A 26482-nucleotide genomic window follows, 5' to 3' on the forward strand; every position below is an offset into this window, starting at 1 on the left:
TCTAGTCCGAGGACCTCATCTGTCCTCTTAACCACCATGGCATAAGATGCCCCCTCCTCCATAGCCACAGTTGGCGGAGAGCGCATGCCAGAGTCTGGAGAACTGTCCAGTCCACTGGGCCTCCCCAAGTTCCCCATACCAGTCCATCTACTCTGCAGAAACATCCTGATGTTCTAAAGGGTCTATAGACCCCTCCCATTCCTCTCTCGAGCCCAAAACATCCTCAAAATGTTCAGGTGACAACATAGAACCTCTGGGTTCCGTCAAAGTCGGAATTGGGCATTCCGACTCCGTGTCATCGGGGATGAGGATGGGTCTAGCACCGCTGGTGTGCACTGGCGGCACCGACTTCGGGTCTGACGCCGGGGAAGGTCGCGTTGGCACGACCGGCATTGTCCCGGATCCGGATACCTGAGGCCCCACCGGCGCCGTGGCTGAAGCCAACGGAATTGAATCCAATGGGGTTCCTTCCGACACCTAGGCGCCCAAAGGCTCACCAGAGGGGTTGGCCTGCTCAAATACGTGGCACATGGCATTGTAAAAATCTTTAAGTGAGCGGGATCGCTCTGGCTTCCGGAAAGGGAGCAAGGCGCAAAGTCGACCCTGGCTCCGCAGAACAGTGCCTAGAGCGTCGGTGCTCCTTACCTCGTTCATCAACGGACGACAGTCAAGGCGAAGATTAAGTCTGCTTTGCTTCTTGTGCCTCTTCCTCGAGTGTCCTGATGACCTCGAGTGGGACGAAGAGGACTTGGGGCTCCGGAAGCGGTCCCGTGACCACATCTTCTTTGATTTCGACCAGGACCTCTGCGGAGTCTCGCTGGTTGGCATCGACTGCAGGGCCGCTTCATAGCCCACTCCCGCAAGGTCTTCAGAGCCAAAGCCCGACAGTCCGAGCACGACTTCAAATTGTGGTCGCGCTCGAGACACCAGAGACAGACGAGGTGGGGGTCGGTAACTGACATCATACGGTGACAGGCACCGCACAGTTTAAATACTGTCTTTCTCGAAGACATCCTCGCACGAAGGCAAAAAAATTCCACCCGACAAAAATTCAAAAAAGACCTGTCAAAAAGCAACAGAGGAGAAGCTCTTCTCGGATCGGCGCTTACAAGCGCGGAAAGAAAAGAAGTGATGTCTGCGCGACTGGGTGGCGCCTATGTAGGTGACCGTAACGTCATAACTGATGCTAACATCATCACGCGGATCCACCCGACTGCGTGCGCAAGGGGTATTGCTTGAGCAAAAGTTTCCAGATCCAGCCTGGCACCTTGGAAATTAAAAGGTAAAGCTAGAAGTCTCTTTCAGATGGAGAGTGATGTCCACGGGAACGGCTCCTGAAGCAGGCTCATGGACTGTCTGTACAGCAAGAAGTGGACTGAGATAGATGGAAAGTCTTGGAAGACTGCAACATCCGCGCTGCTAGGAGCTTCATTTGGCGTTCGGTCAGCGCCTTCGAGCAAAGTTGGACACAGGAGTCGCAGTACTTGGACTCATGGTTCTCCCCCAGGCACCACATTTCGATAGAGTGAATGCCCGTGGCGGATATTTGTCTTCCACAGGACCTACAATGCTTGAAACCTGAGGCCATGAAAAGTTGTTTGAAAGCACACTGTTCCATTCGATAAAAACATAAAAGTAGGCCTAAAAACGACAACTGCTTACCAGATCCACATTGAAAGCATGGAAAAGATGAAACTGACATCAGGGCATCAGGAAGGGGCATATATGGACTCAGTTGATGTCACATCCAGAGGTCGACGTCACTATCGAGTTGCACGACGCCCATTACCGACGTACTGCTGAAAATTGTATCCGGATCCAGTCTGCTGCATGGGGAGGATTCAAAGGTGAGGGGGAAGATGTAGCCCTACGGTTAGGGCGGTCGACCTCGAAGCTGGGGAATCGAGTTCTAGTCTCGGCAACGACGCGCAACTTCCTGTGATTCTGGGCAAATCACTTTATCTTCCCGTGCCTAACAAAGATGAATGTGTCCATCTGTAACGGAACTGGTGCTCATGTGAAGCGCTCTGATTCCTGATGTCTGGGGTCTAGTTCGCACTATATAAAACTCTTAAAAAGGGTAAGGAATCTGCAGTTAGATATCTCTATCGTATCATGATTTGCAGAGATCGGAGACTCACCTAGATAACCCTGTGTTTTCTTCTGCAAGGCAGTCACTGGACAGTCTTTGTGGGCCAGAAGTAATTGTTTCAGCTGAGCCACTTCATTCCTGAGAAGGGTAACTTCATTCTATAACAGAAAGAGAGAAGGTGGAAGTGGGTATTGAGGGTAGATTTTGTTTGGGCAAGGAATTTACAATAGGACTATGAGAGCACACAATTTCAGCAAAGTACTACACTGGATTTGGATTTTTTCACAAGTTGACTTTATGTAGTCAAGGAGAAAGAAAGCCCTATAGATCACCAAACCCTTTCTTTTCCATATTTCAGAACTTTATGTAAACATTTTTAGGTAATGTAATAGGCCACTTCTTGTTATGTAATGTAGACATGAAGCAAAGCAGCAGAATTGGATGCATTGCCTGCACTGCTGATAAATTCAAACACCTATACCTTGCTTACCTTCTCACACATTTAAACACCACTCAACAAAAGACAAGGTAGCAGAATAGAAAAACAACCAAAGGCAAGAAGCAGTAGTAGTTTGAAACTTTGCACATGGAGGGGCAGGGAAAGTGGACATGAATAAGGGTATGAGTGTGGCCAACAAGATGTCTGCCTGTGCACAAGAAACTACAGCACCACAGCTGGGTTACAAGCACTGCTGAATGCCATTGAACAGGGGACCGCGCACAAAGTTACGACAGGTAATGGAGAAGTCACTCATTCCCACTTCATGCGCATAAAATGTAACAGTGATGTCACAGATAGGGTGAAAGAATTAGCAGAGTACACAGCAAACAGGTGTTTTACACATGGATAAGCCCCAGGAACACAGCTGATGGGATAGCAAGAGAACAGGGAGGATGGTAAGGTGTCTCACTTTGTGGCAGACTACACAAAACAATATTATGAGGTTCATCAGTGCAGTGAATTTGCTGTGAGTAAATATGTAGCAGCATTTTTCCATGCTAACTTTAACGAGGAGCCTGCAGCAACAGATAGATACAAAGCAGGGAGCTGAAGGCACAGAACAATCAGGAGAGCTGAAGATATTAAAACATTAGTGCAAGCTGGAGGTAACCAGGAGGAACAAAAGAAACAAGGAGGGTAGAGGAAGAGACCACGGGGGATGTGTGTGTCTGAAAGTTTCACATGGGGTCTTCACGAGATGCAAGTAAATAGGGGATCTGGTTGCAAGTGAGAAGGATGTGGAACTGGAGGCTTGAGTGGAAAGGAAACAGTTGGTAACACAAAAGAAGCTTGAGGACTACCAGCAACAGAAAAACTAAATGTCGGAGAACCACCAGGGTGGTAAGGGGAGAGGAGGTGAAGGAAAGAAGGCGTAATAGAAATGGCAGCCAAGAGCCAGAGACGGCGCATGGGTCACCACAGAAACAAGGAAAGGTGAAGCACCGCTGCAACAGGAGCATTAGGGGGCACATTAGCAATAGGTTATGATGGAGGCACGCAGCAAGATTGGCAGCTGAAGGAAATACAGTAATGAGAAGCTACAGAAAGCAGAAAAAGAGGGAGAGTGGCAATCATCAGAGCCACTGGAGGAGCCAGTGACACCTGGGCAGCATAAGCGGTTGGAGACACCACAGCAGAATGAGTTGTTGCAGGCACCAGAACAGCATGGATGGCTTTAGGAGGCACATAGGCATCAAGGTCAGCTGCAGGCAACAGAGCAACATGGCGACCTTAAAGCCCCAGATTAACAGTGGAGCTGAAGGCATTTATTATTAGAGCAATTGAGACAAGAGCAAACGTTTTAACAAGGGGCTGGAGAGCACAAGGGTGGCAAGAAGATGAGAAAACAACACATGTTGTACTAAAGGAGCCCCTACTGAAGGCCGCAGTGACACTTCAAACTTGAGTTATAATGAGTTGTGAGCCCAACAATCTGAGCGCGATTAGAGTTTAGCAGTACATTACACTTGTGTCAAGCAATTATAGCTGGAGCAGACAGCATAGAGACAAAAGGATCATTATGAAATATAGCACTCTCCTGGGCAACACAGAGCACATTTGCTGTGCAATCAAGAAAGCGCCAGACATATGATGTGGTGCCTTATAACTTTTGTCCAAAAACGAGTTTGGGTCGTGCACAAACCGCAGGTTGAAAACGTTAAATATGTTGTCGGGTGCCACAGAGGTATCACTCTCATAACCCAAGGAGTGTGTGTAATCTGAAATGACAATTATTATTTACAGCTAACTGGCACATCGATGGGCAATTGTGCCGCACCGACCTACGCAAATCTCTTTATGCACGCATTTGAAAGCAAATTCATTTTAAGTCTGGACACTTGGCAAAAACACGCATGACTTTTTTTGCGATACATTGATGACATTTTTGTATTATGGTTTGGCACATTGAATTCCCTTCAGTCAGCTTTGGATGATTTGAACTTGATCAACGATCGCATTCAGTTCACTTTCAACTTTCATGATACATCCATCACATATTTGGATTGTTGCTGAAAATATGTGACAAACAACTCATCACATCCATGTTCAGGAAACCAACCGATCGCAACAACCTTCTACATTACACAAGTTTTCACCAACCATCACTGAGAAACCACTTACCATTCTCGCAACTGCTCAGGGTGAAAAGAATAGTGTCAGAGCATTCTGAGTTACAAGTACAAACACAGGCAATGGTACAACGGTTCACCACCCGTGGCTATCCTCAAGTGATTTTACAGAATGCTATCACCAAAGTGGCCAGTACATCACGTGAGACTCTACTACAACCAACTATACGAAAAGTACAAAACCGCATGGTGGTGGTCTCCCGTTTCTCCACCATGAGCCACAGATTCAAACAAACCATTAAAAGGCACTGGCCAGTCCTGGCCCTTGAAACAGATTTCAATGGCATCTTCAGCGACCCACCAATGTTCGCACACACCAGGAGCAAAAACATACAAGAATTGATTCGACCCAACATCGGAACACCTATCACGGAATTTCGGGGGACGACCCCCTGTTTAAACTGCAGCAACTGCAATAACATCATTAAGGACAACATAATAGCACACCCCATGAGGGGCACCCCGATCAAGTTAAGAGTAAATGCCACCTGTGACACCACCAATGTAATCTATTTACTGAAATGCCCATGTGGCCTCGTATATGTGGGCAAAACCGAAGTAAGATCAAGACACGCATACACGAACACAAGAGCAACATACGCACCAGCAATTCAAAATCGACCATAGCAATGCACTTTCTTGACAATCAGCATAACATTGCACAACTGAAATTCATGATACTAGAGACTGTGGTGAAAAGGGAAGGCAGAGACAATAACTCTTTCTTGTTGAAACGTGAAAATCATTGGATTTACAAATTGGAATCTTTGAAACCAAAGGGTCTCAATGACCGCTTGGAATTTGCTTGTTATCTTTGAGTTATGATATCGTCAAACAACGCACAGTTGTTAAAAGTTTTCATCATCTACGTATGATTACAACACAGTTTTTTCTCGTTTTCCACCCATGTTTGCTTTCCTCTTTTTATTGGTTCTTATTAACCTGGGCACTCTTTACTCTTCCCTTTTCATACTTTTTCACTACTTGTAAGATGGCGCCCACTGTCAGCTATCACGACAATGCACACTCGCGGTTTACCATCCCTTTGTTTCACTTCCGGTCCTTGCGGATATCCTCTTTAAGAGCACGCCCCTTGGAGCACCAACAAACCCGATACAGGATTGTTTGACGCCGTTGTATACAACAGGTATGGAGCACTGCTTCACCAGCGAGTTTTAAACAAGCGTTTCTTTCACCTATGCGGTTCTTTTGAATCGGAGCACTTTTGTTTGTCTTTTCACAATATGGTTTTTTCAAACTCGCACCGACTCCCCGGGAATGATTGAACACAGCCATGTTTTATACGTCACACGGGTGTTTTTTATAGTGTTTGGCACCGTAGGAACTTTTCCTTTTTCCTTCCTTCTTTTTCACCAAACAAGTCACGGAGCACGTTCAAGGGTGAACTTTTCTTTTCCGCTTCGTCAACGGTTTGCTCATTCTTCTTAACCCCTTCAGTGCCCATGACGAGATGGTCTCGTCATGGGCCGCGGTTGCGCTGTGCCCATGACGAGACCATCTCGTCATGAACTCCGCCCGCTAATAGAAAGCCCGGCACAGGGCGGGGAAAGGGCGGGGCACGCAAGAGGTTAATGGACTGTTAGCACTTCTTCACATTTTTTTGACTGTGTTTCATGCCGTCCAACACGATGAACTCATAACATTTACACACGAACCAGGTCTGGGTGATTATCTTTCTAAAGCACCGTCACACTGTGGTTTCTTTAGCGTAATCTCACTTTTCAGGCAGTGTCCTTTTGTCTTTTGTTAGATGGCAAACCCCTCATTGTATCATTTAGTTATATGTACATATTTCTTTGTTATGTAGATTCCCCTGACGAAGGGCCAGAGGGGCCCGAAATGCATTGGGATCAAGTTTAACATTGGGGATGAGGCTCAACACAACGATGTTATTTCATGGAATAGTCTCCAGTATATGACTATATGGAATCAACCTTTGAGTTTTGAGAATAAATTTTGGAATCAAGCATCAACCTTTGTTTTGTTTCAACGTTTTATTACAAACGTTTCATTCGCTTTCAGCGAAGCTTCCACGGCACGCTCAGAGGGACGTTGTCTGGTGTCAGCCAACGCATGGGACTTCGCCTTATAACTTTTGTCAGTTTAAAGACAATGTGAAATCACATTCTCAAAATGGTCGGTGCTCCTCAAAGAGAGACCATGGACATTTTAGAGATGCTGTAGCTCCCTAAGAAACGGCTATACAGGCCTGAGATTGCTAGAAACACTAGTATCCATAAGGTCCTGTGAAAAACTAGTGGCCTGCAATTAGAGTTTGGTGCAGGGTACTCTGTCGCAAGCGTGAAGGTGTATCCTGCCTGCTAAACAACTGGTCCTTCCACCTCGTTCAGAGATGGGATCTTAAGTATTCTGTTCACGGAGCCCCCTTTGGCTCTGTGTAAGCAATACTTCCTCAAACAACCCAATAGAGTAGGGGCTGTCGGAGGAAGGACAATACACCGCCCACCATGTAACAACTTTTTCCGATCTGTCACCGTCTGGAAAAACCTGGCACCTGGGGTTAACGGACAAAAATTACTGACACCTGATACCCTGGAAGAAAGAACCCAGAGGATGAGTGAAATTTTTTGTTTTTCAGACTCAAGCTTTGGGGTTTGTTTCTGAAAAATAAAATTACGGTTAGGTGAACAGCTGTCAATACCGATGGTGGCTTTGCGCCAAACCATTTGTACTTAGAAAGGAACTGCCATGATGGTGGTTTTTCAATGTACAGATATAACTGCTGCGCAGTGGTCATCTCTAAATCTGGTGGATGGTTGTCTGGCAGGATGGCAGAGGTAATGTCCTCCACCAAATTAACAGACGGATCAGACACCGAGTATTTTTGCATCTTAGTCTCTTATGGGTGACTGACTGCCAAATGTCATCACTGCTCAAGATGACCATGACAACTGAACTAATCATTAACTTTTTTTGCACCCTCCAAAATGTTATATCAGGATCTTGGTCCTGCGAAGGTCTTTAGGATATTGTTACATTCAACACTACTCCATGCCCTGTCACCATTGCTTCCCATCTTGACTCCACAACGATGCTCCAACTTAAATTGCAGAATGGGATCTAGGTTTGTCACCTTGTACCAACCAATCAAACCAGATCATAACACAATCCCATTACTACCCAAAATGTAATATAATGTGATCCGGTACAAATAAAATAAACAAAATAATACATATACATACATGAGAATACACACAAATGTTATGGAAACAACATCATGCACGATTACCCTTATCTTCCCATTCCATTCATTACACAAACTCTTAAATCTTTGTATAACTTAAATAAACCCTTCTATAAAGAATAAAACCACAAATATGATAGGGGTATACCCTTTTACAAAAACTGATATACTATTATAATGAAGGAATCCTACAAAATCTTTTAACAACCCAGGTTTCTGATGTATCCTTTTGCTGCGACAATCTCTCCTAATTACCATCCCTTTCTGAATGGGAACCTCTACATAGAACCATTGTCAGAACAGTTACTGGCACCATATGCAGATTGGACCAGTCTTGACAAACTCCACACATCACCAGACTCTACTACCACAACATTCCTCCAAACCTTCTTGATCCAAAAAGGACCGGATACCCCTTTCCTCACAAACTTAGGTTTCTTAACGTACACCATATCACCCTCTCATCATACATTTCTCCTCACGCCATGCAAATTGTTAAAATGTTTCATTTACCTATGTTGATTCTCGTTCACTTCATCTTTCTTGCCCTTATTTCTATTCTCATTGCCGGAGGATAGTTTGGTCCTAGCCAACCTCCCTCTCAGTCCTTCAAATGGATAAATTGCAGTCACACTGTTCCGAGTGGTCCTTTGAGCCCACAATATTTCCCCAAAGTGTATCTACCAATGATAAACCCGTTATGCAGTGCTCTTTGAACACCCCCTTTAACTATTTTATTCATAACCTCCGCCAAAATATTTGACTGGGGATGATAAAGCGCAGTGCGATAATCGTCAATCCCTGGAGCACGCAAAAATTCACCTATCTCCTGTGACACTAACTGGACCCCATTGTCTCTCAGAATACACAGAAGAATACCCTCCTTAAAAAAATTACTCTTTCAAAAATTCAATTGCCGTCTTTGAAGTCACAGAACTTAAACATTTGATCGCCACCCATTTGGTAGTGTAGTCTACTAAAACAAGGACAAATCTCTCCGAAGGTATCAGCTGCTTCAATGGCCCTCCAATATTTATTCCTGATTTCTGCCATGGTTCTCTAGGAACTTCCACAGGTGCAAGAGGCACTTGCCTAACAATTTTCGCTTCACCCACTTGCGCAAACAAAACATAATCTGTCACCACTTCCTCCACCATCCTGTCCACATCTAGCCACCAAAAGAGCTCCCAGATTCTGGTCTTGTCAAATTCCTTCCCAGGTGCCCTTCATGTGCCAGACATACTAACTTTATCCTCACACCCGCCGGTGGAACCATATCTACACAAAACATCTCAATCCAAATACAACTTCTTCTTAACAGCTCCAAACCGCCTCTCATCCTCATTCAATTTCCTTATGACGATTCGCCAATTGTTAGTAGCCTCTGAGGCCACTCTTTTGCCTGATGCATCTATTAATTTGGACTCCTTATCATGAGGAGGGGCGTCACCTGTAGTTTGGGAATTAGCTCTTTTGCGGGCGTTAGATACGACAAGAGAGTCTAATGGCAATTGTCTCCTAATATATACAGGGTCTGTAGGAGCGGGCTTTTACTTTTTATCCACTCTAGGGGTCAGTATTCTGGCTCTGACTGGGTCCTTAAAAACCTTGTCTACATGTTTTATCATGCCCTTGAGCATTGGCAAAGTATTAGTGGATTTCTGTGAATGTGTAAATGTCTCCACAAGAAAATCCTCCTCTAGAGGGTCTGAGTGTAGCTCCACCCCGTGGTACTGAGCAGCCCTGTTAATAAGCTGTGTAAAGCTTACATTATCATCAGGTGGGGAGGGTCTGGAGCAGGGGTCTCCAACGAGTAGCTCGGGAGCTACTGGTGGCTCGCCAGTACCCTGAAAGTAGCTCTCAGAGTTGAAGACAAGCCAAGACAATCTCAGAGAGTCTATGCATATTAAAGAAAGCAGCACCACTCATCTCAAAACACTTAAAGTGAAAGCCAACCAAACCAATAGCAGACCCATTTAATAACACTCAAACACAAACTGAGTTGGGTTACGGGTCTGCCACATGACCGTCTGTATCCACTCTATCTCTAAATCACAAGGAGATCGGCCAAGTTATACGCCCTGCTCTTTCAGTCCCAGCACATATGTGAACAATGCACTATCAAAGAATGACAGTAGTAATCAGTGCTGACCCACCAAAGTGTAGGACTGTAGGAGCCGGAGAGAAAATTTGTTAGGAGCATGATCAACCCAAGAACTGAGAGGAGCAGTGTATGGATCCAAAGCAAATAAAAAATAATTGCCTCATCTGCATTTATTTATGTGTCGTCTGTCTGACATGGTGTCGCTCCCTAATAAACAGTGTTGTTTCCTGGAAGCTACGTCTAGACTCTAGAGTCAAGGACCGTCAAATGTGTATGCAGGCCTGCATCATTAGGGTTTTATCTTTGGTGCAATTGCTTCCGTTCATGGCATAATAGTGCCCATGCTGTAATAATGGTCATCCTTGACTATTACAGGTATTTTTTAGTGTAGTTTTCCAATACCGGCTGCCATCATTGACATATTGACTGGCCTACTTTTAGCCACCGATGACAAAATGATGACTCTTTCTTGCATAAAAATAGCCATAACTGATATACGTTGGGCTTCCTGGATGTTATGGCACCCAGCCTTGGTACGTTGGCCCTGGTATAACGGTGGGCATCATTTGCATAACAAAAGCATACTTGGTGCTACGGTGAAAATCCATTACCTATGATTGTAATACCTGAGCACTTTAAGCAGAATCTGTCTATGTGAGGCATTTTTACATGATAGTACTGATATTTGTGGATTGTGTGTTTTCTAAAATTGAAAACTGATATTTTAATGGCAAATATGCTTTTTAGAAAAGATTTTTATTCTGGAAACTGAGTTTGTTTGCCCAAAATGGAAAGTGGTATTTGATAGAAAAAAAAATTGTATTTTCAATAACTAATATGCCGACGAAGACAAAAAAATGTATTTCTAAAACACATTTAAAGTTGATAACCTAATGCTAATTAAAGCTGAGTTGGGGGGAACTTACTGCTCTAGTTCTGTCCTCTGTGCCGCAGAGCATTTGATAATTTGAATGTAACTTCATTAGTGAGGGGGTGGCATTTAATAGTGAGGAATGCTTTCCTGCTATTTCTGCTGGTAACCTTATCTTGAATGCTTGGGTGATTACTACTGACAATCCATCTTAGAGTGGTCATAGTGTAATGTTAACACATGTTGCCACTACTTTACAGAGATAACATATGCTAGTGGCTCAGCGGGACTTTCCTTGAGCAGAAGTAGCTCTCAACACAGAAAAGGTTGGAGACCCCTGGTCTGGAGGGATACAGGTCAGGGTAATTAGTGTGATCCGGGTCCTTATTGTAATTTTCCCATGGATCAGTGTCATGTGGAACGTCTTGTGGTAAATCCTGATCCTCGTCCCCATCCCCATCTCCATAATCATCGTCCTGTGGTTCAGGTTAAAATGGGGGGGGGGGGGGGGAGTGGTAAATTTAAAGGTGTGATTAGTAAATTTGGGTTAGGTGGAGGAGAAGGAGGTATGTAAGGGGGAGAAAGGTGTTGGAACCCATGTCCTTTTTCAGAGGGATAGGACAGTCCTCTGAGAGATGTAGCTTCCGTTTTTTGGAAGAGTGGCTGTAAGTTGTCCAGTTTTGGGATTGATATGGAGTCTTTTCTGTTTTGGGTCCAAAACTGTATCTTGAGATGATAGTTCTTTGGAAGGAGTGTCTTTCTCCTTAGGAATGGGTTTCGGCGTGGAAGCTTTATGAGGGTCCTTGTGCGCCGAAGGTTCCGAGTCCGAATGCTTACTTTTAGTGTGTTTAGAACCGGAATCTTTCGGAGTGGGATGTTTCGGCTCCGAGTGTTTCGGTGCGGTGGTTGACTGCTCTGAACTTTTAAGGTGCTGAGGATTTTGGCGTGGACGATTTCGGCTTTTAAGCTTTTTTCGGCTCCTAGCCCTTCGGTGCCAAAGGTGTCTCTGTGCCAGCGATGCAGGGAGTGGCACGTGAGGCGGCTTATGTTTCGGTGCCGAAGGTGGTGTTTTGGCACCGGAATGGGGCCGGCTCGAGCCGGAAGGCTTGTCCTTATATTTCGTAGCCGGGCCGGAGGGCGGGGCATTAGAAACTTTTTGTCGGTGTCGACCCGAGCTCGAGAGCGGGGGTGATGCTGGAGCCTTAGTTTTTGGGGTGTGTGGTTACATTGGGATTTGTACTCACGGTACGTTGACCTGGGGTGATAATCAGGTCTTCCTCCATGACGGAGTCAGCTTCGGAGACCAATTCGGCTTCTTTGGCCTGTACGGGGAACCTCTGAATCTTCTCCAAACATGTCCGGTACGGAGCAGCTGTCTCTTTGTATTTCGTGGCGTTGAGCCAGACAGTCACGAAGGATAAGTTACTTACCTGTAATCCTAGTTCTCTTCCAGGGGTATACTTGTCAAAGTCATAAGCACTGAATTATCTCCACCCATGTGCGGGAACCCGGAGCATATACAAAAATACATATATATGTGTATGTAGTAGAAAAGGAGTACATAGTACGAGATAAATATACACATATACATGTATAACATAATAAATATGCAGCCCAAAACATACCCAATAGGCTAAGAAACCAGATTTACATGTATTTCTATAGTATGAAAATAACCCATAAACATATAATGTAAGAGAAGGACATGTACAGTAATAGCATTCCGCAAAAAACCTTTTATTTTATCAAAGAAAACAGGTAATGGCAGGCAATTAGCCTAAAGAAGGATGCATAATTCAATAACATCCCTGTACAGAAAAGCACCTTGCCTTTAAGGCCTCAGAGACCCTGAGCACTTTGCCTTTAAGGCCTCTAGGAGACCCTGCACCCATCATGCACCACAGGTGATAGTTAGGTCAGTTCTTTTGTACGGTATAAGAAACCTGTAGGAACCTGCATCAAAGATGCAAGAAGAACAAGTAAACTGTTAATTCTCGGGAGGGTTGCTTATGACTTTGAGGAGTATACCCCTGGAAGAGAAGGAATATGCTACTTACCAGTATGCATCTGTTCTTGGCATGTAGAGCTGCAGAGTTGTACACTTAGCATAGGTCGCCATCTGGTGTTGGGCCCGGATGTTTGCAGTTTGTTTTTCTTCTTGGACAGTCTTTGGAAGTCACGAGTTTGGTGACTCCTCCTTCGGTCCGTACTGCGCATGGGCTTCGGCTCCATCCTCAGATTGTTTTTCGCCAACAGGGAAATGATGGAGCGTAGTAATAACAGTGAGAAACCCATGTGTTGTATCTAAATAAGATGTACTGGAACGGATACAGGTAGCCGGGGAGGCGGGTGGGCGTGTACAACTCTGCAGCTCTACATGCCAAGAACAGATGCATACTGGTAAGTAGCATATTCCGTTCGAGGCATATGAGCTGCAGATTGTACACTTAGCATAGATTATATAGCAGTACCCAACCTTAGCGGCGACCACCGGTATCCGTTGCAGCTGTTTGAAAAAGTGTCTTTAGTACAGCCTGGCCCACCCTAGCTTGCTGCTTGGAATGCACATCTACACAGTAGTGTTTTGTGAAGGTGTGCGGTGTAGACCATGTGGCTGCCTTGCAGATGTCATCTAAGGGTATATTCCCTAGAAAAGCCATAGAAGCCCCTAACTTTCTTGTAGAGTGGGCTTTAGGGGGAACAGATAATGTTCTCTTTGCCTTTTGATAGCAAATTTGTATGCATTTTACAATCCACCTAGCTATCCCTGATTTTGAAATGGGGTTGCCTTTATGTGGTGGAGAGAAGGAAACGAACAATTGTTTAGTCTTCCTGAAGGGTTGCGTTCTTTGTATGTAGTATAGTAACGCCCTTTTTACATCAAGTGTGTGTAAGGCCCTTTCTGCAACAGATTGGGGTTGCGAAAAGAAGACAGGTAATTCCACTGATTGATTGAGGTGGAAGGGGGAAATGACTTTGGGCAGAAACTTCGGATTTGTGCGAAGTATGACCTTGCTGTGATGCATTTGTATGTAGGGTTCCTGTATGGTGAACGCTTGTATTTCACCAACCCTTCTAAGGGAAGTGATAGCTACAAGGAAAGCTGTTTTCCAGGTGAGAAACTGTAGCTCACATTTGTGCATTGGTTCGAAGGGCGGACCCATTAGTCGTGTAAGAACTAAATTTAGATTCCATACAGGGGAAGGTGGTGCCCTGGGAGGAATTATTCGTTTAAGGCCTTCCATGAAGGCTTTAATAGCGGGCACTCTGAAGAGTGATAAATGCTGCCTGTTTTGTAGATAAGCAGCGATCGCTGCTAGGTGTAGGCGTATGGATGAATATGCCAGGTTACACCTGTGAAGATGGAGCAGATAGCATATGATGTGCTGTATGGATGCATCTAGGGGGTTGATTGTATTGTTACGGCAGTAAATTACAAATCTTTTCCACTTTGCGGCATAGCATGCTCTAGTGGTAGGACGTCTGGCTTCCATGATGATGTTCATGCAATCAGGGGGAAGGTTAAGGTATCCGAATTCTAAGATTTCAGGAGCCAGATCGCCAGGTTGAGCTGAGCTGGGTCCGGGTGCCTGATTTCTCCATGGTTCTGGGTTAGGAGGCATGGGGAAAGGTGCAGTTTTTGATGTGGTACCACTGATAGTTGTAGGAGCGTGGTGTACCACGGCTGCCTGGCCCACGTTGGAGCTATCAGAATGAGTGTGAGGGAGTGCTGTTGTAGCTTCCTGACCACTAATGGAATTAGTGGGAGAGGTGGAAAGGCGTATGCAAATCTGCCTGACCAGTTCATCCATATCGCATTGCCCTTGGACAATGGGTGTGGGTATCTGGCGGCGAAGCTTGGGCATTTTTTGTTTTTGTGGGTGGCGAAGAGGTCTATTTAAGGATGCCCCCACTGTTTGAAGAATGGGTGAAGAACTTGTGGATGCAGTTCCCATTCGTGTAGTTGTTGCGTTTGTCTGCTGAGCAGATCTGCTATGGTGTTTTGTACTCCTGGAACGTGCTGTGCCAGGAGAAAGATGTTTTGGGGAATTGCCCATCTCCATATGCTCTGGGCTAAGCGGGAGAGCTGGGGAGAGTGTGTCCCCCCCTGTTTTTGTATATAATACATCGCAGTCATGTTGTCTGTGCGAATGAGGACTGCTTTGCCCGAAATTTGTTTTTGGAAAGATTTTAGGGCTAGAAAGATCGCCAAGAGCTCCAGATGGTTGATGTGGAGCGATTTTTGCTGTGGCGTCCATAGACCTTGCATTGTGAGGTGTAGGAGGTGCGCTCCCCAGCCGGAGAGCGATGCGTCCGCTGTTAGAATCACCTGAGGAACCGGGTCCAGGAACGGCCGTCCTTTGGAAAGGTTTGTGGTGTTCCACCACTGCAGAGAGTGATGTGTGCGGCCGTCCACCAACACCAGATCCGTCAGCTGACCCTGGGCCTGGTTCCACTGTTGTGCTAGGCACTCTTGAAGTGGACGCATGTGGAGTCTTGCATGGGGCACTATAAATATGCAAGACGCCATCATTCCTATGAGCTTCATGAACACTCTTGCTGGAAGAGAGTGTTGGGGAAGGAATGTTTTGCGTAAGGCTTGAATGCTTGTGATTCTGGCTGAGTTTGGATAGGCAATACCTTTGGAGGTGTCTATAGTGGCCCCGAGATATTGCTTTGTGTGAGATGGTATGAGGTGGGACTTTTGGTAGTTCACCGTGAAGCCTAGCTGGTGGAGCAGTTGGATGGTGCTGTTTGTATGTTGCACACATTGGTGGTAGGACGTGGCTTTTATCAGCCAGTCGTCTAAGTAAGGGAAGACGTGAATGTGTTGACGTCTGAGGTGTGCTGCTACTACTGCTAGGCATTTGGTAAACACTCGTGGTGCAGTGGTGACCCCGAAGGGGAGAACCGTGAATTGGTAATGTTGCCCGTCCACCACGAACCTGAGGTATTTCCTGTGAGAGGGGTGTATTGGAATGTGAAAGTATGCGTCTTTCAGATCCAAGGTTGTGAGAAAGTCTCCCTGGCAGAGGAGTGGGAGGACTTGTTGTAGAGTGACCATGTGAAAATGGTCTGAATGTATGTAGGCATTTAGAGGCCGGAGGTCCAGAATGGGTCTGAGGGTCTCGTCTTTCTTTGGTATTAAGAAATATAGAGAGTAGACCCCTAGATTTCGTTGATTGACGGGGACCTGCTCTATAGCGTGTTTTTGCAGGAGTGAGAGTACCTCTTGTTTGAGCAGTGTGGAATGTTCTTGAGACATTGGACGGTGCCTTGGTGGGATATTGGGTGGGGTAGATGTTAGCTCTAGACAGTACCCTGACCGAATGATTTGGGTCACCCATTTGTCCGATGTTATGGACTCCCATACGTGGATAAAGTTTTGTAGTCTGCCCCCGACCGGAGTGGAATGGTCTGGGGGGAGCGGAGGGGAGTCATTGTGCGGGGGGGGTGGCAGAACGGGTGTTGTTGGTTTTGCCCCTGCCCTTATTGTTGTTACCCCTGTAACCACCTCTCTGATTGCCCTTTGAAAAGGTATTTTGAGGAGGGGACTTGTAGGAGGTAGAGGCGTTATCGGTGGAGGAGCCTCTGCCTGTGCCACGAAAGGACGAGCGTCGAAAGGAACGTTTGGAGGCTTGTGTTTGGAGTGCCCCCATAGACTTTGCTGTGTCTGTGTCTTTCTTCATCTTTTCGAGCGCTTCGTCTACCTTTGGCCCAAAGAGTGTTTCCTGGTCAAAGGGGTGATTGAGTATGGATGCCTGGACTTCAGGCTTGAACCCTGAGATCCTGAGCCAGGCGTGGCGACGAAGCAGGACACTGGTATTTATGGCCCTAGAAGCAGTGTCGGCTGCATCGAGGGCACACTTAATGGAGGTGTTTGTAATTAGTTTACCCTCCTGTATCAGGTCATGAGCCTTGTGCTTGTATTTTTCTGGAAGGTGCTGCATAAGAGCCTCTAGTTCGTCATAGTGTGCTCTATCATATCGCGCAAGCAGTGCTTGTGTGTTTGCAATGCGCCACATGTTTGCAGCTTGGGAGGCGGTGCGTTTACCAGACGCGTCCAGAAGTTTAGATTCTTTGTCTGGCGGTGGGGCATCTCCTGAGGATTGGGAGTTAGCCCGCTTTCTAGCTGTGGAGACAACTAGGGAATCTAGGGGAGCAGGGCCCTTGATGTAAGCAGGGTCTGTGGGTGCCGCCTTGTACTTCTCTATTCTAGGGTTCAGTACTCTGGCTCTGACAGGGTCTTTGAACACCTCTGTAGCGTGCTTGGTGACACCCTTAAGCATGGGTAAAATGGAAGTAGATTTGTCTTGTATATCAAATGTATCCAGTAGGAAGTCTTCTTCTACTGGTTCACTGTGCATGTCCACCCCATGGTAGTGTGCTGCTCTCTGCACTAAATGATGAAACCCTAAGGAGTCCTCTGGAGGAGACGGCCTTGATGGGTATAGGTCGTCCTGAGGTACATTGGGTATATCAGGGTTATTGTAATCCTCCCATGGATCTGGGGTCCCTGGTGGAGTGGGATCCATTGGGGCGTCCGCCGGGTTATTGTCCGGATCCCCATCATCCGGATCTGGGGATGGGGCCGGATCGTAGTGAGGTAAAGGTGGCGGAGACCTGTGAGGTGGAGGCGGTGGAGGAGGTGGAGGGGGTAGGGGAGGCGGTGGTGGGGAGGGCACTCTGAGGGGAGAAGTAGCAGAGTCCTTCCTTTTGGGTGGAGGAGGAGGAGCCGGAGCATCAAGGCGTCTTTTCTTGGTAGTTAAAGTCAAAAGCCCAGTCTTTGGATCTTTGGACAAAGTCTTTTGTAAAGGGTCTGGTGTAAACAGAGCCAATGGTGTCGAGTCGTCTGTCGGCACCGGTGATTTCGGAACCGGGGGTTTCGATGGTCTGTGTGCGCCATGCTTTTTTGAGGTCTCCGGGTGTTTCGGCGTCGAATGATGTTTCGGCGCCGGAGCGTCGGTGCCGACAGATTTGTGTTTGTGTTTGGTCGGCACCGAGTGTCCAGGCTTCGGCACCGGTGGTTTCGGAGTCGAGCTGGATTTTGCAGTCTTCGGTGCCGGATGCTGTTTTTCGGCACCGGGTGTCGGCTGGCTCGATCCCGAGCTGCCATGAGACTTTGGGGGCTTCGACACCGGGCCCGAAGGTGGGGTGATCGAAGTTTTGGTTTTGGTTTTGCCCAGGCCGGCAGGCGAGGGAGTAACCTGAGTCTCTTTGGTTTTCGGCGCGGGGGTGGGAGGGGGCATAGTACTCACGGCCCGCTGCGCTGGTGTAACGTCCTCCACGTCGGAGTCGTCGGCCTCGGAAGCGCTGACGACGTCTTCCTCCTGCTCGGTGTGTGTTTGCCCCGAAGCTTCGGCGTCGTCTCCGAAGATGTCCGGTGGAGCTGCAGAGGATGAGTGCGCCATGGTGCGTCGAGCTCTTCGATCTCGGATGGTCTTCTTCGATCGAAAAGACTTGCAGGCGGGGCAGTCTCTAGCCTCGTGTTCCGGAGAGAGGCAAAGGTTACACACCTGATGGAGGTCGGTGTGGGGAAATTTAGACCCACATTTTGGGCACTTTTTGAACGGAGTCCTTTCCATCGGCCGGGACCGGAGTCGTGGAGGGCCCGAAGGCCGGTGTCGATGTACGGGATGGAGAAAGTGCCGCTTCGAGAGATGAAGATGATGAAGGAACTCGAAGAATCGAGGATTTTCCGTCGAGGCTGGAACCGTAGAAGTTCGAAGCCGGAGCACGAAGTATCACATCCGAGCCCGATGGCGGAAAAAACCAATCTGAGGATGGAGCCGAAGCCCATGCGCAGTACGGACCGAAGGAGGAGTCACCAAACTCGTGACTTCCAAAGACTGTCCAAGAAGAAAAACAAACTGCAAACATCCGGGCCCAACACCAGATGGCGACCTATGCTAAGTGTACAATATGCAGCTCATATGCCTCGAACCTAGGATTACAGGTTAGTAACTTATCCTTCTCTTCCAGGGGATACTCATCAATAGTCATAAGCACTAAATAGAGTAGCTAGCCCTACCCACTTCCGAGCGGACGAGCAAAAAACAGCGAACTAAATAGACGTACACATGTTAAACAGTGTTAGCAAACAAGTTTCTCAGTGAGGCTTGCCCAATCTGAGCGTCTGCCTGCGTGTCAGCATCTAAACAGTAGTGGAGAGTAAAGGTATGAACTGATCGCCATGTAGCTGTTTGACAAATTTCTGCCATGGGGACATTCCTCAGGAGAGCCGTGGTAGAAGCTTTTCCCCTAGTGGAATGAGCCTTAGGCTTCCCCGGAAGGGATTTGTAGGCCAATTGGTATGACAGAAGAATACAAGAAACTATCCATCTAGAAATTGATCTTTTGGAAGCTGCAGAACCTGTGTTAACAGGACCATAGTTAATAAACCAACGCTGTGATTTCCTCAGTGTCTTTGTTCTGTCCAAATAAAACTTAAGAACCCTCTTGAGATCTAGGGAATGGAGAGATCTTTCTGGAGGATTCGAAAAAAAGGTAGGTAAAGTGATAGGCTGGTTAATGTGAAAGTCCGAGACTACTTTAGGCAAAAAGCTAGGATGTGTTCTGAGAACTACTCTGTTAGTGTGGAACACAGCATAAGGTTCCTTACAGCAAAGAGCCTGAATCTCACTCACCCTGCGAGCAGATGTAATGGCTACCAGGAACGCGACTTTACATGTTAAATGCTGTAAGGAAGCTTTATGAATAGGCTCGAAAGGAGACCCCATCAACTTTGTCAACACAATGTTAAGCTCCCATGGAGGAGAGGGAGACATGACTGGTTGGTATACCTTTTTCAAGCCCTCAAGAAAATACTTTACCACCGGGATTCTAAACAAAGAAGTCTGGTTGGGAGACTTCCTACAGGCTGTGATTGCTGCAAGGTGGACTTTGATAGAAGTGAACTGAAGACCAGATCTAGCCATTGCAGCAAGTACGGTAAAATCACCTGTTCCTGACCCCGGATGGGATCATATCCATTGTCCACACACCATAGGAAGAACCGCTTCCACTTGAAGGCATATGATTTCCTCGTGGAAGGTCTTTTCGCTTCTTTGAGAATAGTCATACAGTCTGCATTCAATTGTAGGTGTCCATATTGGATGACTTCAGGAGCCATGCTGTCAACCGGAGGACAGGTTGGGGTGGAATACTCTCCCTGCCTGTTTGGATAGGAGATCCGGGCGGCATCGCAACCTCTTGTGTGGCACTTCCGATAGTTGAAGGAGGTCCGGAAACCACCACTGGCGAGGCCACTCTGGGGCTATTAGGATCATCCTGGAGTTGGTCCTGTACAACTTGTTGATTACCACTGGTATCAACGTGATCGGTGGAAAAGCGTACAGTAAACTTTGAGACCATTCGATCAAAAGGGCATTCCCTTGAGACCCTTGCTGGGGAAACCTGGATGCGAAGACGGGGCATTTTGCCTTTACCACATCTGCAAACAGGTCGATGTCGTCGATGTCTGGCGTTCTCCATTCTCGAAAGATGCTTTGAATGACTTCGTTGTTGAGAGACCAGTCGTGCGCTTCGACGTATTCTCTGCTCAGGGCATCCGCTTGGACGTTGAGAGTCCCCGGAAGATGCATTGCCAGAATGTTCAAGTCTCTTGCAAGAAGCCACTCCCAGATGCTTTGGGACTCCAGAGAAAGAGGCCTCGATCGGGTACCTCCCTGTTTGTTCAAGTAATGCATGATGGTCGTGTTGTCCGTTTGAATCAGGAGGTACTGAGACTGCAGTGACGGGTATAATGATTTGAGAGCTAAGTGCACTGCTCTCAACTCCAAGAGATTGATATGGTAAGTTTGCTCCGTCTCCGACCACAGGCCTTGAACTTGGAGAACCCCCATGTGAGCACCACATTCCTGGAGTGAAGCATCAGTGACTATTGTTTGTGCATGAGGGTTCAGGTGAAAGGGAACTCCTTTCATGAGATTGGATCTCTTCATCCACCATTTGACAGAATCTTTGGCAGATTGGGAGAGAAGCAGCTGATACTCCCAGCGCACTGACACTTGCATCCATTGGTCTTCCAGAGATTGCTGCAACGGACGCATGTTCAGTCTGGCATTTGGTACGATGAAGATGCATGATGCCATCAATCCCAGCAGTGATGACACCTGCCTGACTGTGGGATACTGTGTGAGAAGAAGGTTGCAGCATTTCTCCTGAATTGAGGACAACGTCTACTCTGAAGGACACACGCTCGCTTCTGCGGTATCCAGTAAGGCACCCAGATAGTGGATCTTCTGAGACGGGTTGAAGATTGATTTCTTGTAGTTTACATGAAGGCCCAATCTGTTTAGCGACTGCAGACAGTACGAGAGATGACTAAAGCAGAACAGGTGACGAGCTCTTCAGAAGCCAGTCGTCCAGATAGGGGTATATGAATATCGTTTGCTTGCGAATAAAAGCTGCTGCCACCACTGCCATGTACTTGGAAAACGTTCGGGGGATGATTTGAGTCCGAACGGGAGAACTTTGAACTGAAAATGTTGAGCAGACACTTGGAATCGTAGAAATTTGCGATGCTTTATGAACACTGGAATATGAAAGTATGCGTCCTGTAGGTCTATTGCACACATCCAATCTCCCTGATGAAGCTGAGAGAATATTTGATGTAATACCAACATTCGAAATTTCTCTTTGCGAATGTATTTGTTCAGCAGTCTTTTTTTCTTTTTTAATAAAATTCTTTTTATTGAACAGTACCGGTGGATTGGTCAATGCATACCGTAAATCAGCAGTTACAGGTGTATCACATTTATGCAACATAGGAGTTGTTCAGCAGTCTTAAGTCGAGTATTGGTCTGTATTCTCTAGTAGGACCTCTTTTCTGAACCAGAAAATAACGAGGGTAAAGCCCTTGTTTTTGTTGTGGAATAGGAACCCTTTCTATGGCATGCTTTTGTAGGAGCACATTTCCTTCTGCTTGTAACAAGTGGTGTCTTTGACAAGGCTTTTGCTGTGGAGGAATTGATGGTGGTGGGGATTTGAACCTGAGCAGATAGCCATTCTGCACAATATTTAAAACCCACTTGTCCTTTGTTAACTTCTCCCACTCCTCTAGGTGTAACATAACACTTCCTCCCACCGGAGTGGTCAACGGGAATGGAGGAAGCCATCCCTCATTGTTTTGCTGATGGTTCAGGAACGTTAGGTTGTTGCTTCGTAGATCCTCTCCCTCGTCCAGGTCTTCTTTGTTGGTAATTGGTCCTGGATTGACCTTGACCCTGATTTTGCGTGTTCCAATGAGGGGTTTGAACCCTCTGTTGAGAGGAACGTCTATCATAGGGACGGAATCTATGCCTAAACTCTTTCCTCTTTTCTAAGCCAACAGCTTTCAGAGTGTCCAAGTCGTTCTTCATCTTGGACATTTCGTCGTCCGCATGGGCACCGAACAGAGAGGATCCGTTGAATGGAAGGTTTGTGATCCTTCTTTGTGCATCAGGTTTCAGCCCCGTAAGACGAAGCCATGCCGATCTCCTTGAGCAGATGCCATGCAAGTATCAATGGGCCGCCAAGTCAGATGCATCTGCGGCTGTACTTATAACCTGATTAGCTACCAGTCCGCCTTCATGTAATATTTCTTGGAAGTCCTGTTGATCCTCCTTCTGGAGTTTTTCGGAGAATCTCACCAAGGAATCCCAGAGAGACCTATCATACCGATTGAGCAGGGCGGAAGCACTAGCCACCTTCATAATCGAAGCCAAAGTATTGCACATTCGTTTGCCCAGAGAATTCATATTCTTGCTGTCCTTCTCTGGTGGGGCAGTGGAAGAAGATGTAGCCGAATGTGCCTTTCTGGCTGCAGCCACTATCACTGAGTCTGGAGGTGGGACTGCACGATGAAAAAATGGGTCCTGCTCTGAGGCCTTATATTTCTTGGAAATCCTGGTGGGAACTGAACCGACTGTGGCCGGGGTAAGGAAGGTCTGCATTGCAGGTTCTAGCAGGCCTGGAACCAAAGGAAGCAGAGGCTTTGTAGAAGACCTATGATGTAAAGTTTCAAAGATCACTGATGTGGAAACTGGTGGAGTATACATAGTGATATTGAACTTGTTGGCACCCCTACAAAGGACTTCATTAAAGGTTCCAAGATCGTCTATCGGGGACACCCTAGATGGGGGTGTAATGGATAGAGTAGGAGAATAATCTCTAATAGAAGATCTTGTTGACGCAGTTGTTGTTGGAGATCTACGTCTTCTCTTAGGAGTAGGAGAGCGGCGAGAATTTGAACGCCCTCTTGATCTTGAATGCCTTCTCACAGGTGATCGAGACCTTCTTGGGGACTTGCGTGGAAGGGATCCCCCAGAGGCTCTGAGTGGCGATAGAGATTTGGAGAATTCCGCTCCCGGAACTCTAGGTGGCACTTTCCAGTGTCTAATATGCTCCAGCCATCGTGGCGATAAGTTAGTAGGAGACTATTCTCTTGGAGCCGGAGATCCCTCCGGTGAGACTTGTACAATGTTGATTCCAGGAGAAGATGACACTTCTCATGACGTCGACCACTGTGTCCTCGACGTCGACCTTGGTTTTTCTGGTGCGTCTTTAGAAGTGGCAACAATCCTCTCCCTCGACGTCGAACCAGATAACACCACCACCGTTATCGACCGCTGTGGAGACACACTGGAAGATTCATGTCTCCGCAATGATGCTCTCGACGTCGGTCTCCTCGACGTCGAACATCGATGGGTGTATGGTACCTTCGACGTCGATTTCCTCGTTGCCGATCGTGCCCTCGACCGTCTGTGGGTCGGAGAGGGATTTCTCGTTGTCGAACCTCTCGATGCCGACCGTCGAGAAGTAGGCAGAGATCTCAACATCGACCGGTGTCTAGTTGTCAATGGATGTTTTGACGTCGACTTAGACCTGTCTTCACTCAGATACTTCGAGCCCGAAGTATACCTCGACTTACTTTTTGCCAACGACTGTTCTTGTCTCTTCGACGGCGATTTGTCCCTCGACGTCACGGAATGCCTTACTCGCTTTTCTGAAGTCGATTTCGACACGGACGGCCAGCACTCTGGAATCTGCTATCTTCTGGAAGCAGGTGAAGCAGATCGACCCTTCTTATGTTGTCCATGAGAGGAGGGCTTCTTTGAATGAGTCTCAAGGCCACTTGTGGTTTTTCCTCTCTCCATCGACGCATGAAGTCTGATCTTTTCTCTGTCACGCAGAGTTCTTTTAGAAAATTGTTGACAGTAGTAACACTTCTGTGAGGATGTCAAACACACAATACACACAGAGTGAGGGTCGGATTTCACCATCTTCTTCCCACAGGAAGGACATTTCTGACATAAAAAGAAAGTAAAAATGTCAGAAAGAAGATAGAAAATAATACCAGCCAAGAAAAATGTCGAATGAAGTAGTAGAAAATCAATTTCTGACTGAAAAAGTCAAAAATAAACTGAGCTCAAGCTCCAGGATCCTCAAAGAAGGAGCTGGAAAAAAGAAATGACCCAACTATCACCTGTGGTGCATGATGGGAGCAGTAGGCTCCTGGAGGTCTTAAAGTCACGGTGTCCAGGTTCTCTGAAGCCTTAAAGGCAAGGTGCCAGTTTTTTGTTATACGGTGATGATTATTCATCTATGCAGCCTAAGAACATATTGCCTGCAATTACCTGTTTTTCTTTATGAAAATAAAGGGTTGTTGTTGAACATTACTGCAGTATATGTTCTATGTTACATTATTTACATGTGATATTATTTTCTTACAGAGAAATCCATGTAATTTTGGCTTTTCAGTCTATTGGACATATTACAGGTTGCATATTTATATGTGTATACATGTATATATGTATGTTTTTGGAAGTACTACGTACTTGTGGTTATAAAAATACACATATATATGTATTTTTGTATATGCTCCGGGGTCCCGCACATGGATGGGGATTATTCAGTGCTTATGACTATTGATGAGTATCCCCAGGAAGAGAACCGCATCATCGCACTGAAATGCAAAGTCATGAATGTATAGCGCCTCCTGAAGCTATCAAGCTGGAGCGCTGCTAATAGCACTGAGCAAAGCAGTGCCCGGTCCTCTCTGCTCTGGCAGACACAGTTAAGCAGTCACTAAATTTCTCCAAAGTATTATTACAGTGAACTGTAACCCAAAGGTGCGAACGCCCATTATGTGTGCACTCGATTCAAAGGAAAGGGCGGGTAGGTTTACGCCATGGCAGTGGCAGTATGAGCTGGAGCCCTGGTACTCGCTTCTTCAGTGGCGACAGTCCCCGTAGCTCTGCAGGTAACATCTTCTCGAATGCAATCTCTCGAAGAATGTCAGACGGTACTGGCCGAGTGAGCAGTGAGTCATGTTCAGAACCGAGGGAGGACAGGGAAGACCAGAGGTGTATAGAGTGCACCAGCTGGAAAGGCTTTGTTGCCGCTGCTTTCAATTCCACAAAGCTTTTATGGCCATTCGGGGGACCTCACGCCGCCACTGGGTGCCCCAGCAGTGATTGCACTTCTGGGAAGTTAATATTGCCCAATGTGGCCTTCCCTTGAGAGGCTGGGACTAGAACCCATGCAGAAGGCAATGTTGACGAACTTTAATTTTCTCACTGCTGGTTGATATACCTGTCCGTGTTGGTGCTTTCAGTTCTTACACGGTTTAGGTTTGAAACTAGCGTGACAACCTCTATGTGATTATAAGCACTGCTCCTAAGCTACAAATTATTGCTAACGTGTTCATTTAATTAGTTCACTAGAAGACATAGGTGAAGGAAGTATTGGGATAGGATACTGCCCCCCCCCATGACCATTCTTGACTTCAGAAGGTGAATGAGCATTATCTTGTCACATTTACTGTGTGTTAAAAGACAGCAGGCCAACAATGTAAGACAATCTCTTCTGACAAATTGCTGCTTATACTTTTAACATGGGTCCCCATATCTGGTCTGCTTTGGTGTGGGTAGTGTTCAGGTGTGAGGTACAGGTCTTTTAGTGCATATAAATTAATAGGTGGGCACATACTTTAAAATGAAAGACTATTCAAATAATAAGTAGGAAATACATTCTTTTACATTGCGAAGCCTCGGCCTTTTCCATCACTAAATGTTTTCATCACAGCTACCATACTACATGGAAGAATTAGAAGAAAATAAACCCTATTGTCTGTGTGAGAAAGTGGCTCTGTATATACTGTTCCTTAATAGGTACAGGGTGTACAGAGTCCACAGTCCCCAAGGGTTTGACAGAGGCTAAAGTTAGATATAACCTTACTCTCTAAAGTGGTAGCTTGGTCGAGCAGTAAGGCAGTATCAGAGGACAGTGTAAAGCATTTGTTGTACACACTCAGTCAGCAAATGGTCTCACACACTCAATAACTGAACTCTAGGCCAATGGTTTATATAAAAAAATATATGCTTGTTTTATTTTAGAACCAACACTTGGCATTAAAATATACTTTCTCAGAATGAGATGCTTTATATAAATACTTTTGCAACATGCAATTGACTTTTGTAAACAGTTACAAGTGGTTGCAATAGGCAACACTATTTTAAACACAACAATGCATTGAGCTCAATGGAAATTTCA

At 46.3% G+C, this 26482-nt stretch overlaps 1 protein-coding gene across 4 annotated transcripts in view; it reads right to left on the reverse strand.

The window, feature by feature from the left end:
• LOC146856524 (cyclic AMP-dependent transcription factor ATF-7-like) overlaps positions 1-26482 on the reverse strand; it is a 662777-nt gene that overhangs the window by 40191 nt on the left and 596104 nt on the right. For all 4 annotated transcript variants that reach the window (XM_085654699.1, XM_085654700.1, XM_085654701.1 and 1 more), the window contains one exon: positions 2142-2250. In XM_085654699.1, coding sequence (XP_085510825.1) covers positions 2142-2250 — 109 coding nt within the window. The remainder of the gene's footprint in view (positions 1-2141; positions 2251-26482) is intronic.

The sequence above is a fragment of the Triturus cristatus genome, chromosome 4_1, assembly GCF_964204655.1.
Source record: "Triturus cristatus chromosome 4_1, aTriCri1.1, whole genome shotgun sequence".
Taxonomy (NCBI): Eukaryota; Metazoa; Chordata; class Amphibia; order Caudata; family Salamandridae; genus Triturus; species Triturus cristatus.